General features: G+C 50.9%; 1 protein-coding gene across 32 annotated transcripts in view; it reads right to left on the bottom strand.

The window, feature by feature from the left end:
- The window catches only part of MACF1 (microtubule actin crosslinking factor 1), a 147,007-nt gene that overhangs the window by 72,473 nt on the left and 61,894 nt on the right, over positions 1-12,640 (bottom strand). For 25 of the 32 annotated variants that reach the window (XM_052810696.1, XM_052810719.1, XM_052810720.1 and 22 more), the window contains 10 exons: positions 12,113-12,306; positions 11,774-11,936; positions 11,380-11,463; positions 11,164-11,271; positions 10,422-10,520; positions 10,090-10,242; positions 9,901-9,989; positions 9,312-9,447; positions 902-6,178; positions 262-411 (listed from right to left, as the gene is read on the bottom strand). In XM_052810696.1, the coding sequence (XP_052666656.1) occupies positions 262-411; positions 902-6,178; positions 9,312-9,447; positions 9,901-9,989; positions 10,090-10,242; positions 10,422-10,520; positions 11,164-11,271; positions 11,380-11,463; positions 11,774-11,936; positions 12,113-12,306 (6,453 nt within the window). Of the gene's footprint in view, positions 1-261; positions 412-901; positions 6,179-9,311; positions 9,448-9,900; positions 9,990-10,089; positions 10,243-10,421; positions 10,521-10,894; positions 10,980-11,163; positions 11,272-11,379; positions 11,464-11,773; positions 11,937-12,112; positions 12,307-12,640 lie in introns of those variants that run through there. The other 7 variants (XM_052810713.1, XM_052810714.1, XM_052810718.1 and 4 more) reach the window with 2 other exon arrangements.

The raw sequence follows: 12,640 nt of genomic DNA, 5'->3' as shown, positions 1-12,640 counted from the left end.
CTGTCTTTCTCCAGGCTGTAAAACTCATTTCAGCCAAGCTTAGGTTATTGTCTAAGCAGGGAGAAGAAGGTGAGCCAGAGGCAGTGCCAGAGCGGGGAGGGATGGGGCTTGCATACAAATGCCTGTTAAACCTGAGACTAACCTCCCTGGCTGGCTCCCAGAAGCAGGGAGGAGGTGCAAGGGCTGTACATGAAGCTGGGGAGAGGAGGGACGAGCTCTGTCCTGCCTAACGCCAGCCAAGCCTGGCCCAGCCTCTCTCACCTCCGCCTGCTGCAGCAGGTCATGCAGGGCTGCCAAATTCTGCTCCGCCGGCTGCACCCGTTTGATTCTCATCTCGATATCTCGGAGCATGGAGAGATACGATACCAGCTTCTCATCGTGCTCCAGACACATCTTCTTGCTGAACATGATCTACAGAATCAAACAGTAAAACAAAACCTCAGATTTAGACAGAAAACAAAGGATTATATGTTATTCTTCTTTTCAAAGAAGAAATCTGTTAACAACATTCCATTTCAGGGACTTTCCACTCACTAGCCTTATCTACAAGATTTACTACAGGAAAAATAAAACACACAACTCTTTTTCCAACACAAGCTTATAAATGGCAAGAGATCTCTGGTGTTACAGTAAAAGTGCCAAAAAAGCGTCCTACTTATTAGTCATTTATAAGCAATGCTTTAGCTAAAAGAAGCCACAACTAAGCCTTGAGTGTTTTCAGTCATACATCACTGGGTCCTTTGCCAAATCCATTGCAGCTGATACTGCAACATCAAGCTCAAACATTCACTCCTCTTGTTCTGGCTGTCCTCTGTGCTGAGGACCTTGGACAGATTTAACATTAAGCATACACAAATAGCTCATTAAAAAAATGTCGAAATAGCAAAAAGCATCAATTTACCTGGGCTGGTCTCGTGGATTCCCTCGATGTTTCCAGCAGCTCCCCCTCCACTATCACAGGTAAGAGCAAGCCCCGATCGCCAGGACCCGGCTGCCTGGTCCTGTCCTGGGGTGCTTCTCCTTGGGATTTTGGGGGAACAGGGGCACCTCCTTCGCCTGTGCTGATCTCCACTGTTTGCTCTTGCCGTGCCTCTTCTCCGAGCTCAAGGACTGCAGAGGTTTCCTGAACTTCTCGGGGTTCCTCTCTGATAATTAATTCATCGGGCAGTTCATCTGCTGCAGGAGCTGCAATGGACACATCACTGGTGGTTTCCACCTTGGTGTCTTCCTGGGTCATCCTCTCCTCCAGGCTCAACGCTACCGAGGAACCGTGACCATTTCTGATCCCACCTTTCATCACCTCTTGAGCTTCTCCTTGTCCTGGGGGGACAGGGAACACCTGATCCCCAGCGAGGTTTTCTTTATCTTTCTCAGAAATTGCTTTCTTTTCTTTTTCATCCCTGCTGCTCCCCCCGTGCTTGGCTGTGTCTCTTGCCAACCCAGCAGTAATCTTGGTGGTGGTTTCATGTTTTGGTTCTGGCATGCTTGAGACAAAGTCCTCCTCCTCCTTTTCCCCTGGAATTTCTTTGGAAATCAGAAAAGGAAGGGACTGCTTTTCTGCAGAAGATTTCTCCAGCTGAGCACTGTCCCCTGGGATACCAGTCTGCTTTGCTCTCTTTTTCTTGCTTTTCTGTTTTTGGGTAGGTTTTAGCTCAGTTTCACTTGTTTTTGCTTTATCAACTGGACCTTCTGCACCCAGTCTCGGGGTTTCTTCTTTGATGTGCTTGACAGTTTTTTTAACTGCAAGCTCATCTCCTGCAGGCTTCATAGGGATGCCAATCTCAGGGGGCTCTCCAGACTCTGTAGGACCCATCTCTCCCTTCCCTTGGCCCACCGTAACAGATTCCCTTGGGGCTGCCGGTGTTACCCCATCGAGGCTGCCCGCTCGCTCTCCTTGCTCACCTTCTGCACCTTCTTCACCTGCCACAACTCCCTCTGCACTTACAAACCCTCTCCTCCCCCTCCTCCCCTCACTATCCTCTGCACTGCGAAGCACCTCCGTGTCCAAGAACAACTGCTCTTTCTCCAATCCCAATCCCTTCACTTTCTCTGTCCCTTGATCTACTTCTCTCCACGATTCCTTCCCCCAAGCTGCTCTCACCTGGGAGCTGCTTTTTGCGATCCCTCTTTCCATAGCCCTCACTACCACCGTCTCTTCAGGGAGTGATGTTGTACCTAATACTGGGGGGTATTCTGGAGTCAGTTCAACCTTTCCTTGGGGATGATGTGTTACGCCATCCTCTGAAGTTTCTTGAGGTTTTGATTTCCCTTCTGTCGACGTCACTGGGAATCTCTCGGTGGCAGTGGCGGCACCTCCAGCCACGTTGTAGCTCACGGCTTCAGATTCAGCTTTGCGCTCAGCACCTTCAGACTTCTTAGAAGCGCTAGTAGAGACAATGACATCTTCATCTTTTGGAGATAATTTTTCCATTTTTTCCTGGAAAAGGTGGAGTTTGTCTACTTTGCAGACCTCAGAACCATATTTGTCTTCGGATATTTGTGCCTCCCGAAGACCGGCAGCTAATTTTTGGCTAATCAGTTCTTTTTCAAGAGCTTCCTTTAAACTCAACCTTTTCCCACTGCTAGCCTCAACAATTCCCCCGGTCCTCATCTGGTTGGTGGCGATGAGTTTGGCCATCTCCTCATCCAGCAGCCCTTGCTCCACAGCAGCCCTCAGGGAAAGCCTCTTGCTGACGGTCCCCTCCACGACCCCCCCGCTGTCTGCCTGAGCCTGCAGCAACCGCAGAGCGGGCAGAGGGTCCACCCTCCCCAGCCTCACCGCCTCGGCACACGTAAGCTTCTTCCCCGTCACCTCATCCTTGATGGCTCTGAAGGGATGGACCTCCAGATACCTCTGGCCAGATTCAATGTCAATTTTACACTTCTTTATGAACTCTGAGTAGGGAACGATCATGCAAGTCTCGGGATCTACAATTCCTTCTTTCATTTCTGAAGATGACAGGACTTTCTCCATAACCTGCTCGGGCAGCAAGCCCTCCTTTACCGCTTGACAGAGTGCCAGTCTCTGGCCAGAAGCAGGATCAAAAATGCTTCCACTGCCAGCCTGGATTTCTTGCACTTTCCTCTGGAAGGCCGGACTAATGAGCCCTAACGATACCGCCTGGGGCAAGGGCAGTTTCTCCTTTGTAACTGGATGAACGTAGTCCTGCAGGCACACGCTTTCAGCTTTCGTGAGCTCGTTACATAAATCTTGATCAATCAAACCATGTTTCATTGCGTTGTTTACCGAAAGCCTCATTCCAGACACGTGATGGATGATTCCTCCATCAGCAATCTGCTTGGTCAAGAGCTGAAAAGCTTTTTCCTTTTTCAGGAGCCCTTTTTCAACAGCCTGTGCAACAGTCAAAAGCTGCTTGGTTTTAGGATCCACAATTCCACTGGTCTCAGCCTGTAAGCTAATGAGCTTCTGTCTGGTCACCTCATCAGTGCCTTTCCCTTTGGAAGCCTTCTCCAGTTTGACCAGCTCTTTCTGACTTGTTGGCTCTATCAGGCCCAGATTTGAAGCCAAAGTGACCGATATTTTTTTGCCACGTTTCAAGTCAACAATCCCTCCAGTAACCACTTGCCCTTCCAAGATCCTCACTGCCGTTTCCTTGTCCAGAAGGCCAACTGCAGCGGCATCCTTGACAGAGTAGACAAAGTTATTGCCTGGGTCAAGAACACCACTTATTGCTTTGTCAGATGCGAGCACCTTCTGGAGAAGGTTCTCATCCATCAGACCTTCTTCAATGACGTCCTCAGTGGTTAATGATTCACATGTATGAGAGTCAAAGAAACCACTGAACATCTTCATTTTCTCCATTAGTTTCACAGCTGTGTGGCTGGGCACCACTCCATGGGCTACTGCTTCATTTAGAAGAAGAGTCTTCCCTGTCTGCTCATGGATTATGCCACCGCTTTGGAGCTGCGTCAACAGCATTTCCAAAGTGTCCTCCGCTTCCTGCTCTGCAGGAGCTGGCAGGGAAGTTTCATCAACGCTCTCATAAGCTAATACTTCTTCCCCTTCTTCTTGTACTTCCAATACACTTTCAATGTTTTCACTTCGCCTCTCTGTTTGCTCTGCCTCTCCAGTTTTAGGGAGCACAACCTCCTCTCCTCCCAGCATGCCATTCTCAATTGTTTCCTCGTTTAGCAAATAAATCTCTCTAACATCCTCTGCCTCTAGTTCAGGTTTCTCTGCACCCTCAGGCCTCTCTGCCATGATTTCCAGTCTCTCTCTACTTTCTGAAACATCCATCGAGATGCAGATTTCACTTTTCACAACTGTCCCACTCTCCGATGCCCTCTTGTGGTCTTCAATACTTTCCACTCCATCTACTGTAGTAGGCTTGGACTCTTCTTCTGCCCTAACCATCATTTCCTCTGTTTCTCTGAATCCACTACCAAGGTCACCGGGACATCCTGGCATTGATAATTTTACCTGATGTTTGCCCTTGCTTGTAGAAGCTACTTGCTCTCTTCCAAATTCAGCATCAGTTTCACTCTTTATGGTAGCCTGTTTGGTATAAATCTGCTCTTGCTCCTCCACAAGCAGGATATCTTCTGCATCCTCCAATAGGAGGCCTTCAGGTCCCATCACCACCTCCCCATTCTCCAAAGCTCTGGGTGGCAAGACCTCTTCTCTTTGTTCTTTTGAAGGAGCAAATTGAAACTCAAGCTGCTGCAAAGCTAAGCCATTGCAAGGCTCTCTTTCAAGAGCCGCATCTGCCTTTGTCTCCTCAAAGCCTTCACTGCCTTCCAACGTGTCTGCACAGGATCCATTTTCTTGGGTTCGGATGAGGGCTTTAGTGAGATTGTTCAACTCTCCGTCCACTAAGAGCAGCTTCTGGCCATCATGGATGTTGATGTAGCTGTGGGTCATCAAGTGGAACATCAGCCTTTCGTCGTCACTCCTTAGCAGAGGGTCACTTTGCTCTTTGTGACCTGTGGGACTCCTTCCAGAATTGCTCTGGCCGTGCCTGCTTCTGTTTGGAGAGCCAGCAAGCTGCACGCTGGCCATGACATCAGGTATGACTGTTGATTTCAGCTTCTTCGCCACATCTCTCTCCAAGATGCCATGTTCAACTGCTTTCTTCCAGGACAACACCTCAGTGGTTTCTGGTATAAAGACAGCCTTAATGAGTTGCCTCTTGCTGAGAATCTTGTAAACCATCTCTGTAGACAGGATTCCTTGATCTAAAGCATCTGCAACTGGGACGATCTCCCCCGTCTCTGGCCACAGGAGCCCCATGAAGGACCAGAGGGATTCCAGGACCACCAACGCAATCCTCGGTGCTACCAACTCTTTCCTTACAGCTTCATCAATTGTCAGTCTCTCTCCCGTGACTGTATCGATGATGCCACCTGTCTGAAGCTGCCGGATAAGAAGCGTGCATGCCAAATCCTGGTCAATTAAATTATGTCTCACGGCCTCGTCCACAGTCAGCCTGTGCCCTGTCCTGGGGTCAACAATGCCACCAGCAAAGAGGTGGGCTTCCAGCAACCTGACCGTTACCTGCCTGTCTATTAGCCCTTCCTGCACAGCACGGAAGATGCTGACTTTTCTGCCTGACTTCAAGCTCACCATCCCACCCGCCAGCTGCTTGACTGGGAGCAGCCTCAGTCCAGTCTCTTGGTGGATGATGCATCGGTGCACGAGCTCGAGCAGACTGATTTTCTCAGCAGTGTTGGGGTCAATCAAATCCTTGCCACCCTCCAGGTGAGACAGAAGTCTGGAATAAAGCTGGGGGGTAAGGAGCCTTTCTTGCACCGCTGTCTCCATGCTAATTCTGCCCTGATGGACTTTAAAGCCCCCAGTAACGAGCTCAGCTTCAAGAATCTTTAGCCCGATGCTCTCACTGATCCTCCCCTCTTCTATCGCAGCAACGACAGGTAGGACCTGCCTCCCTTCACAGCTGACTTCTTCCACCTGGTGGAGAGCATCCTTCAACTCCTGCAGCACCTGGAACGTCCTGAGATCGATGATGTTTCTTGCCAGACCTTTCTTCAAGGAGAGTTTCTCATTGGTCTCTGGAACAACTAAGTCAGATGTGATAACCTGGGCCTCCAAGAGGACGAGGCCAGTGTCCTGATCTATAAGACCTCTCTGCATGGCACCAAAGACAGGGAATATTTCTACTGTGCCAAGATCGATCACTCCTGCCACTGCTTCGCTGCCCTAGAATAGAAAGAGAAGGAAAAAGAATTAAATCAAATTCAAGCATTTCTAGCACTCAGATTGCATGAGTTCCAGGGAGGTCTCAGTTTCCAAAAAAAAGTTCAAAAACCCTAAACAGGCTAGAAAGTGAGTCCCAAAGTGTTTGAAATGCAACTCCAAAGGCATTACAGCACGCAAATTGGTGCATTTGCTAGCTTGCACGTTGCCAGCAAGTTTTAATGCTCATCTAGTCCATCACCCAGGGCAGCACTGAGATGCTTCCAACATCCACCAACAGTAACGTAGCAAAGCAGCAAGCAGCAAAACCCAGAAGTGCTCCTAATGCTCCATGGAGAAACAGAGGGAAGGAGACCAACGAGCACACCAAAGCCGTTCAATAACTCCAGTTTTAAAAAGTAAAGACAACGCAAATCCCACTGTGTAATCACAGAGGAGAAAAAAAACCAAAGATGTTCACTTCAGAGGATCTAGGAATCTCTCCAGCGCAGCTTCCACACTGACTCCTGCCATGCTTTAAATCCTGCCCTTCCCCAAGCAGATCTCAAACGCCAGGACAAACGGAGAGCACCACAGACCCCCGTGCCATGGAGCAGCTCCCCAGCCACGCAGACCGGCCATGCATTAGGGCAGGAGCGCTGCATGCAGGGCAGCTCCCCGAGCACGGCCACCGGCACCCGCTCTGCCCAGCTCCAGCACCTCGAAGTAGCCATGCTTTTCAGACAGGGCAAGGGGAGAAATGTAAGAAGCTGGAGGTCCCAGTATGGAAACAGTGACAGACTGGGAACAGGCCATCTACTTTGGTGTTTCTGGAGGGGCTTTTCTCTTCTTGCTGGTACCCCCACAGGGAGGGTAATAATTAAGATGACAAAGAGTAACGGCTCTTTGGACGTTTGGGTTTCTCCCAGTCCCACTGGTTGGATATAAGGTTGGCCCAAGCACTAAAAGATTTTTGTGGGGATGTGGTGGAGGGAATTGCGATTGTGGAATGAATTCCTTTTGCACCCCCAACACGCTCTGATTTTTTTTTTATGAGTGAGTCTAACAGCACAGGTGGCTGGGGGTGTTTGTAGCTGCGGCACAGCTCAGTTATGGCACAGCAGAGGATGCAGCCTCCACCACGCTGGTTTGCAGATCCCCCCCACTGCCTTCTGCTGTGGAGACACGGTGAGCCGGCTGGAAAAACCTAAGCTCTCCACCATCATTGCCAGACTCTGACATGCACGTTCGGAGATGAACAAGCCGTGGAAAGACAGAGAAGAGGAAGGGGGGAAAAAAGAGAAAGATAAAAAAGGAGATGGGAGGGAGGGGGGTAAAAGGCTTTTACTTACCCGAGTTGCAGGGTGTGCCTTGAGCAGTTAAAGACAGAGCCTTATGGAGCAGTTCAGCCGTATCACACACAGTGTAAAGCTTGGTGTTAGCGTCCAGCATGCGACTGTTTTGTTTGCAAAAAGAACCCCACACACAGGTCGTCCTCTTTCACTTTGTGTGTTTTGTTTGTTTAAATCCCGGAGGGTTAGTTAAACTTGTAAGCAAGGATGTCAGTTAATCTTAAAAACAGTTGACATGAAACACAAACTGTACAGGGACACATCATGCTCAATTTAGCGCGTTCTGCTTTGCATTTTTGTCTTTTATAACTTCTCTCTGACAGTTGGATGTTTCCAGCAAGCAAATGTTAAGAGTTCCTCATGCTCCCTCTACAGTGAAGCAACTGCACCGCACAAGAGCCACAGGGATCATCTCGTAGACGGGGATCTACGGTGAAGCCCCACTGCCATCTCTCGTTTTGTTTCCTGGGCTTTGTCGAGAGCGTGAGTGAAAACTGTTCTAGCCTGAGCCCCAAAGCGTGCTCATGCTGTATAAAAACAGCCCAGTAAGCCCTGGAGAAGGCTTTTGCTCAGAAGTCATTTTCCTGCCCGGGAGGGAGGAAAAGGGAAAGGAAAAAGCATCCTTTCCATGGGCAGGCTGCTCTCAGCTGCTCTCCTGGCAGCAGCAGCAGAAGCATCAGTCATGATGGCTCAGCGGCGACTAACGAGTCGGTTTGCTCACCGTTAGCTTTCTGCTGCCAGCATGAGGGCTAAAGGGCTTGCAATAGAAAGCGTTTACTGCACTAAAACACCTGAAATGTGCTATAAAGTCCAATTTGGAGAGAAACACTATGTGTTTAGGTGAAAGCTGGACAGGCAGATTTCAAACAAGCAGCCCTGTCGCCCTCTTCCCGTGAGCGGCTCGAACAGGGCTTCACTCACGGACCCAAAATCCAAAACCTGCGTCACGCGTCCAGATCTGAGCGGGCCGTTGCTTCAGAGTACAGGGAGCCAGCAAGCAAACACACAAATATATCCATCGACACATGTATATACACTTATATAACACGTACACGTATATCTGTGAATGACCGAAGACAGCTCATAACGGAGGCAATACGGATGCGCTTTCAGCCCTCCCTACCCAGCGAAACAAGGATGGGGACTGACAGGAGCGCTGGTGGATGTGAACAGGGAATGGGTCCTGCTACGGGTCGTGAAGGTCTCCCAGGTCAGCTGAGGGCCTGGACGATGCAGTCGCCTTCCGCTGGGGAGAGCAACTTCATTCAGCCACAGCTGAGACAAACCTCTCGCCAGGCCCTGACATATACAAGATGGCACGGGCAAACGCCCTTCTGCAGAAACCCACCTTCTTGCGTCTCCTGCACGCAGGCAGCCTGTGAGAAGGAGCCCTCTGCGGTTAAAGCACTGAGAGGGCATTCCTCAGAGGACACAGATTTGCTAAGGGGACCGTTTCCAGGACAGAGGTCCATCTACATCCTTGCCCACCAAGCGTGAACAAGCCAACCCTTGTGCACAGGGCAGAGCTCTGATGAAAACCTTTGCAAAGGGCAACTCTCCCATTGACCTGGAAGGCAGCAGGTAAACAGCTCCTGCTTGGCATCCGGAGACCACCCCAGCCTGGATGCTTCGGGTGACGGATGGACAGAAGAGAAGGGAGGGCAATCATGTGCAAGTAAGAAAGTTGACGGGCTGCAGCAATGAGTGGCTGGTGGCCATGAGACACGCAACCAAGCAAAACCTTTTTCGCACCCTGAGAAGTGCCCCGTGTCCATGCAGCCACGGGACCGAGCGGGGACCAGTACCTTGTGCTCCGTCTCCTGAGCGAGCTGGCTCTGGAGCTGCTGGAGCTGCTCCGTGGAGTCACTGCAGAGCGCCTGGTAGGTCTCCTTGAGGGCACTGATCTGAGCAGAAATCTGTTCCTTCTCCGGATGGGAAAGCCTGCAAGGGGAAGGAGAAATCTCTCAGGGAAACTGCACAAAGCAGCCCCCACTCTGCAGAATTAATGTGTTCTTCTGGTGAAGGAAAAGGCCAAACTCACCACGAGTCCCCTCTTCCTACTGCCCAACTCCTTACCCAGCTCAGCTAAAACCACCAAGGGTAATTGTGCTCAGCAAAGGCTGACCTGCATCGTAACGATCAAATCCCCAAATATGCAGGGCTGGATCACTACTAAAGGGGATTAATATTGTCCCAACAGCATAAATGGGTTGCATATTTCATAGCTCTTGTTGCAGATAAGAAAGAAGACAACTGTCACGTGCAGCTCATCACTATTTTTAACGGGAGTTGGGCACCGGACCCCGGGGACACGACCCCACCAGCACCAGCTCTAAGGTATGTCATCTCTCCCCACTGCTCTCCCTGCCTGTCCCCTCCTTGGGCCACACTCACTTGTGGCTGTGTTTTGCCAGGAAAATTTGTGAAGTTTTGATGGCCTCAGAGACCTGCTCCTTCTTCGCAGCCAGCTCCTCGTTCAGGGCCTGTTGAGGGGGGGGGGAAGAAAGAAACAAAGAAGCTTAATTCAGCTGTGGAAAAACAGCAGAAGTTAAACAAACTGTCTGATGGTTGCCCCCAGTTTACCTGCTGCTCCGAGATGGATTTCTCGATGTCACCCAGCTCTCTGCTCCCAGCAGCAGCTGTCCTGCCTTGCACGCTCTGCTTCAAGCCCAGCGCCCAGCCCAGGAGCTCCTTTACCTTGTCCACATGCTCTTGCTTCTCCTCTTCCACTACTTTCTGCAAACAGAGGAGGAAGGAAGATAAGCATGTCAAAGGGGTCCCAGATTTCCAAAGGCAGAGAGGGTCTCAGGAGCAGTGCCCGAGATGTAACCTCAGCATGGAGCAGCAACCTCGGGGGCGCTAGGAAATGAGCCTGCACATTTTTAATAAAGTTCAGTTCTGTACAACACCCTTACCTCCTCCTCCTCCAGCCGCCGGAGAGCATCGCTGATGTACTTCACGTGCTGCGTGGTTAACGTCACCAGAGCTGTATAGCGAGTCCGCAAATCCATGAACTGCAAAGGGAGAGAGGGGGAAATGGGACGCATCAGTCAGGACCGGCGGATCCAGAGCGACATACTTTATAGTACATGACACGGATGCACCATCTCTCGCTTGGGAAGCCCCCCAGGCACCTTGCAGACCCGGTACGGCATCAATGAAATGCAGCAAGTCTGACAGGGAGGGTTGTGGCCACACACGGCATGCTGCACAACACTGGAGCGAAGGGGAGACTCCGGTCACGGACACTGGGGCAGATGCTCAACTCTTACAAGAGGGCTACCGGGATCTTTAATATCCACATGGAGCAGACAGGACCTCAGGTCCCTAAAGGTCTCACCCCAAAGATCCACACACAGTAATGCTGCATGGCGCTCTGGTTATTTACCTCGCAAGGCTGAAGGGCTGAGCCGACCCCGCTGGATTTGACCCAGGGGTTCCCAGGAGTCTAGGTATTTCATACCTGGTGCTTAGAGCACTAAGCCATCCTCTCTGGCTATTGGAAAAAACAGCGAGGGTGGAAACTTTATGTATACAAGAGAGTTCAGCAGAAAGGAGCCTATTTCACAGAGGCTGCTCGGGGGTTTGCTTGACGTCGAAGAACCCCCCCCCCCCAATTTCTCCCTCGCCAGGTCGGGCGGGCGGCTGCGCTCCTACCTCCTGCGTGATGGCGTCCGAGGACGAGAGCATGCGCCGGCGTTTCATGGGAGACTTCTGCTGCGACTCGACAAACGCCCTGTACGTCATGAGCTGCAACTCGTAGTCCTGCAAACGCAACCAGGGGTGAAGAGTCAAGGAGCATGCGAGATGCAGACTGTGCTGGGGCTGTTTCTGCCCAGCCAGCCTTATCTAGGTGCAGGAGGGGACCCATACCTTGACGGCAGCTGAATATTGCTGGGAGAACTTCTGACACTGGTCCAGTTTGGCTTGATTTTTCTCAATTTCTGCAGCCAAAGCCTTCAATAAAATTCAAAGAAAAAATGGTTGTCTGGACAGCTACCATGGGAGGTGAACTGAATTTCAGTCTGCATCCCTCCCCTTCTGGGTAAAGTCTTTATACTCTTCTATTTTTTTACGCAAGACCTCATCTCTGCCTCAAGCTAAGCAGTTTCTCCACTTCCGAGACACCCAGCTCAGGCCTGCAGCCTCTTCCCCACTGCGTTTCATATTTTCAAGCTCACAGATGAAAAGATTTTAGTAAAAGAAAAGAAGTGACACGGTCATTGCAGCGACTGCACTATCGAGACATCACAAGATCCTGCCTTACCGTTTGCTGGCTCAACTGCTCTGACAGCACCCGGCTGTCCTCTGCTTGCCCAGGCTTCATCAGCTCCTGCTGGACCGTGATCTCCTCGATCCATTGGATTAGGGCACTGTGGCACTGCCGGTAATCACTCAGCACCTCCTGGATGCTCTCCAGCTCCGCGTGGCTGAGAGATGAACCAAGACAAATCAGAGGAGGGCGAAACGCCACTGTAGGCTATAGGGATATCCCAGCCACCAGTGGGAATCCCGTCTGGAAAAATGTCCCTGCTATCAAGCCTGACCCAAGCTCTCAGCTGAAGCATGAAAGTAAATCTGCAAAAGGAGGCAGGAGGTTTCTCACCGGGTCTCAATTTGGGTGCAGACTCGCTGCCAGCGATCCCACAGCTGGCTTCCCTTCTCCTGATAGCGCTCGAGGTCGATGCTGCGCTCTTGTCTCAGCCGGTACAGCTGCTCTCCCACCGCCTTCGCCTTTGCCATCTCCTCCTCCAACACGGAGAAGACGGAGCTCTTGTCCTTCACTTCCCCGAGCCATTGCTGCAAAACCAGCAAGAGACAGCACCGGTTCAACATCGTGGAAAGCAAACGGCACGTTAAGTCAGAAATGCCCTCCTGCCGGGAGCTGACAAGCCTGAGAAGGGGTTTATCTTCCCACTCTCCTTAACCTGCAAAGAACTGGCTGATTATAGGAGATGCAAAACGGAGGGGACCATGTTCTCAGCTTGGAGCAAGTCAGATTGGTTCAGGCCCTGTCCTACAGCAACAGCACATGGAGCTGCCAAAATGCTCACATGTGCCAGCATGTGCCCTACAAGAAGAGAGAGCACAAGCCATAGCAGCTCCTTTACCTTTACAAAGCAATGAGGTATCA

This window comes from Harpia harpyja, chromosome 16 (assembly GCF_026419915.1).
Source record: "Harpia harpyja isolate bHarHar1 chromosome 16, bHarHar1 primary haplotype, whole genome shotgun sequence".
Classification (NCBI taxonomy): Eukaryota; Metazoa; Chordata; class Aves; order Accipitriformes; family Accipitridae; genus Harpia; species Harpia harpyja.
This window is presented reverse-complemented; position numbering and strand designations above follow the sequence as displayed.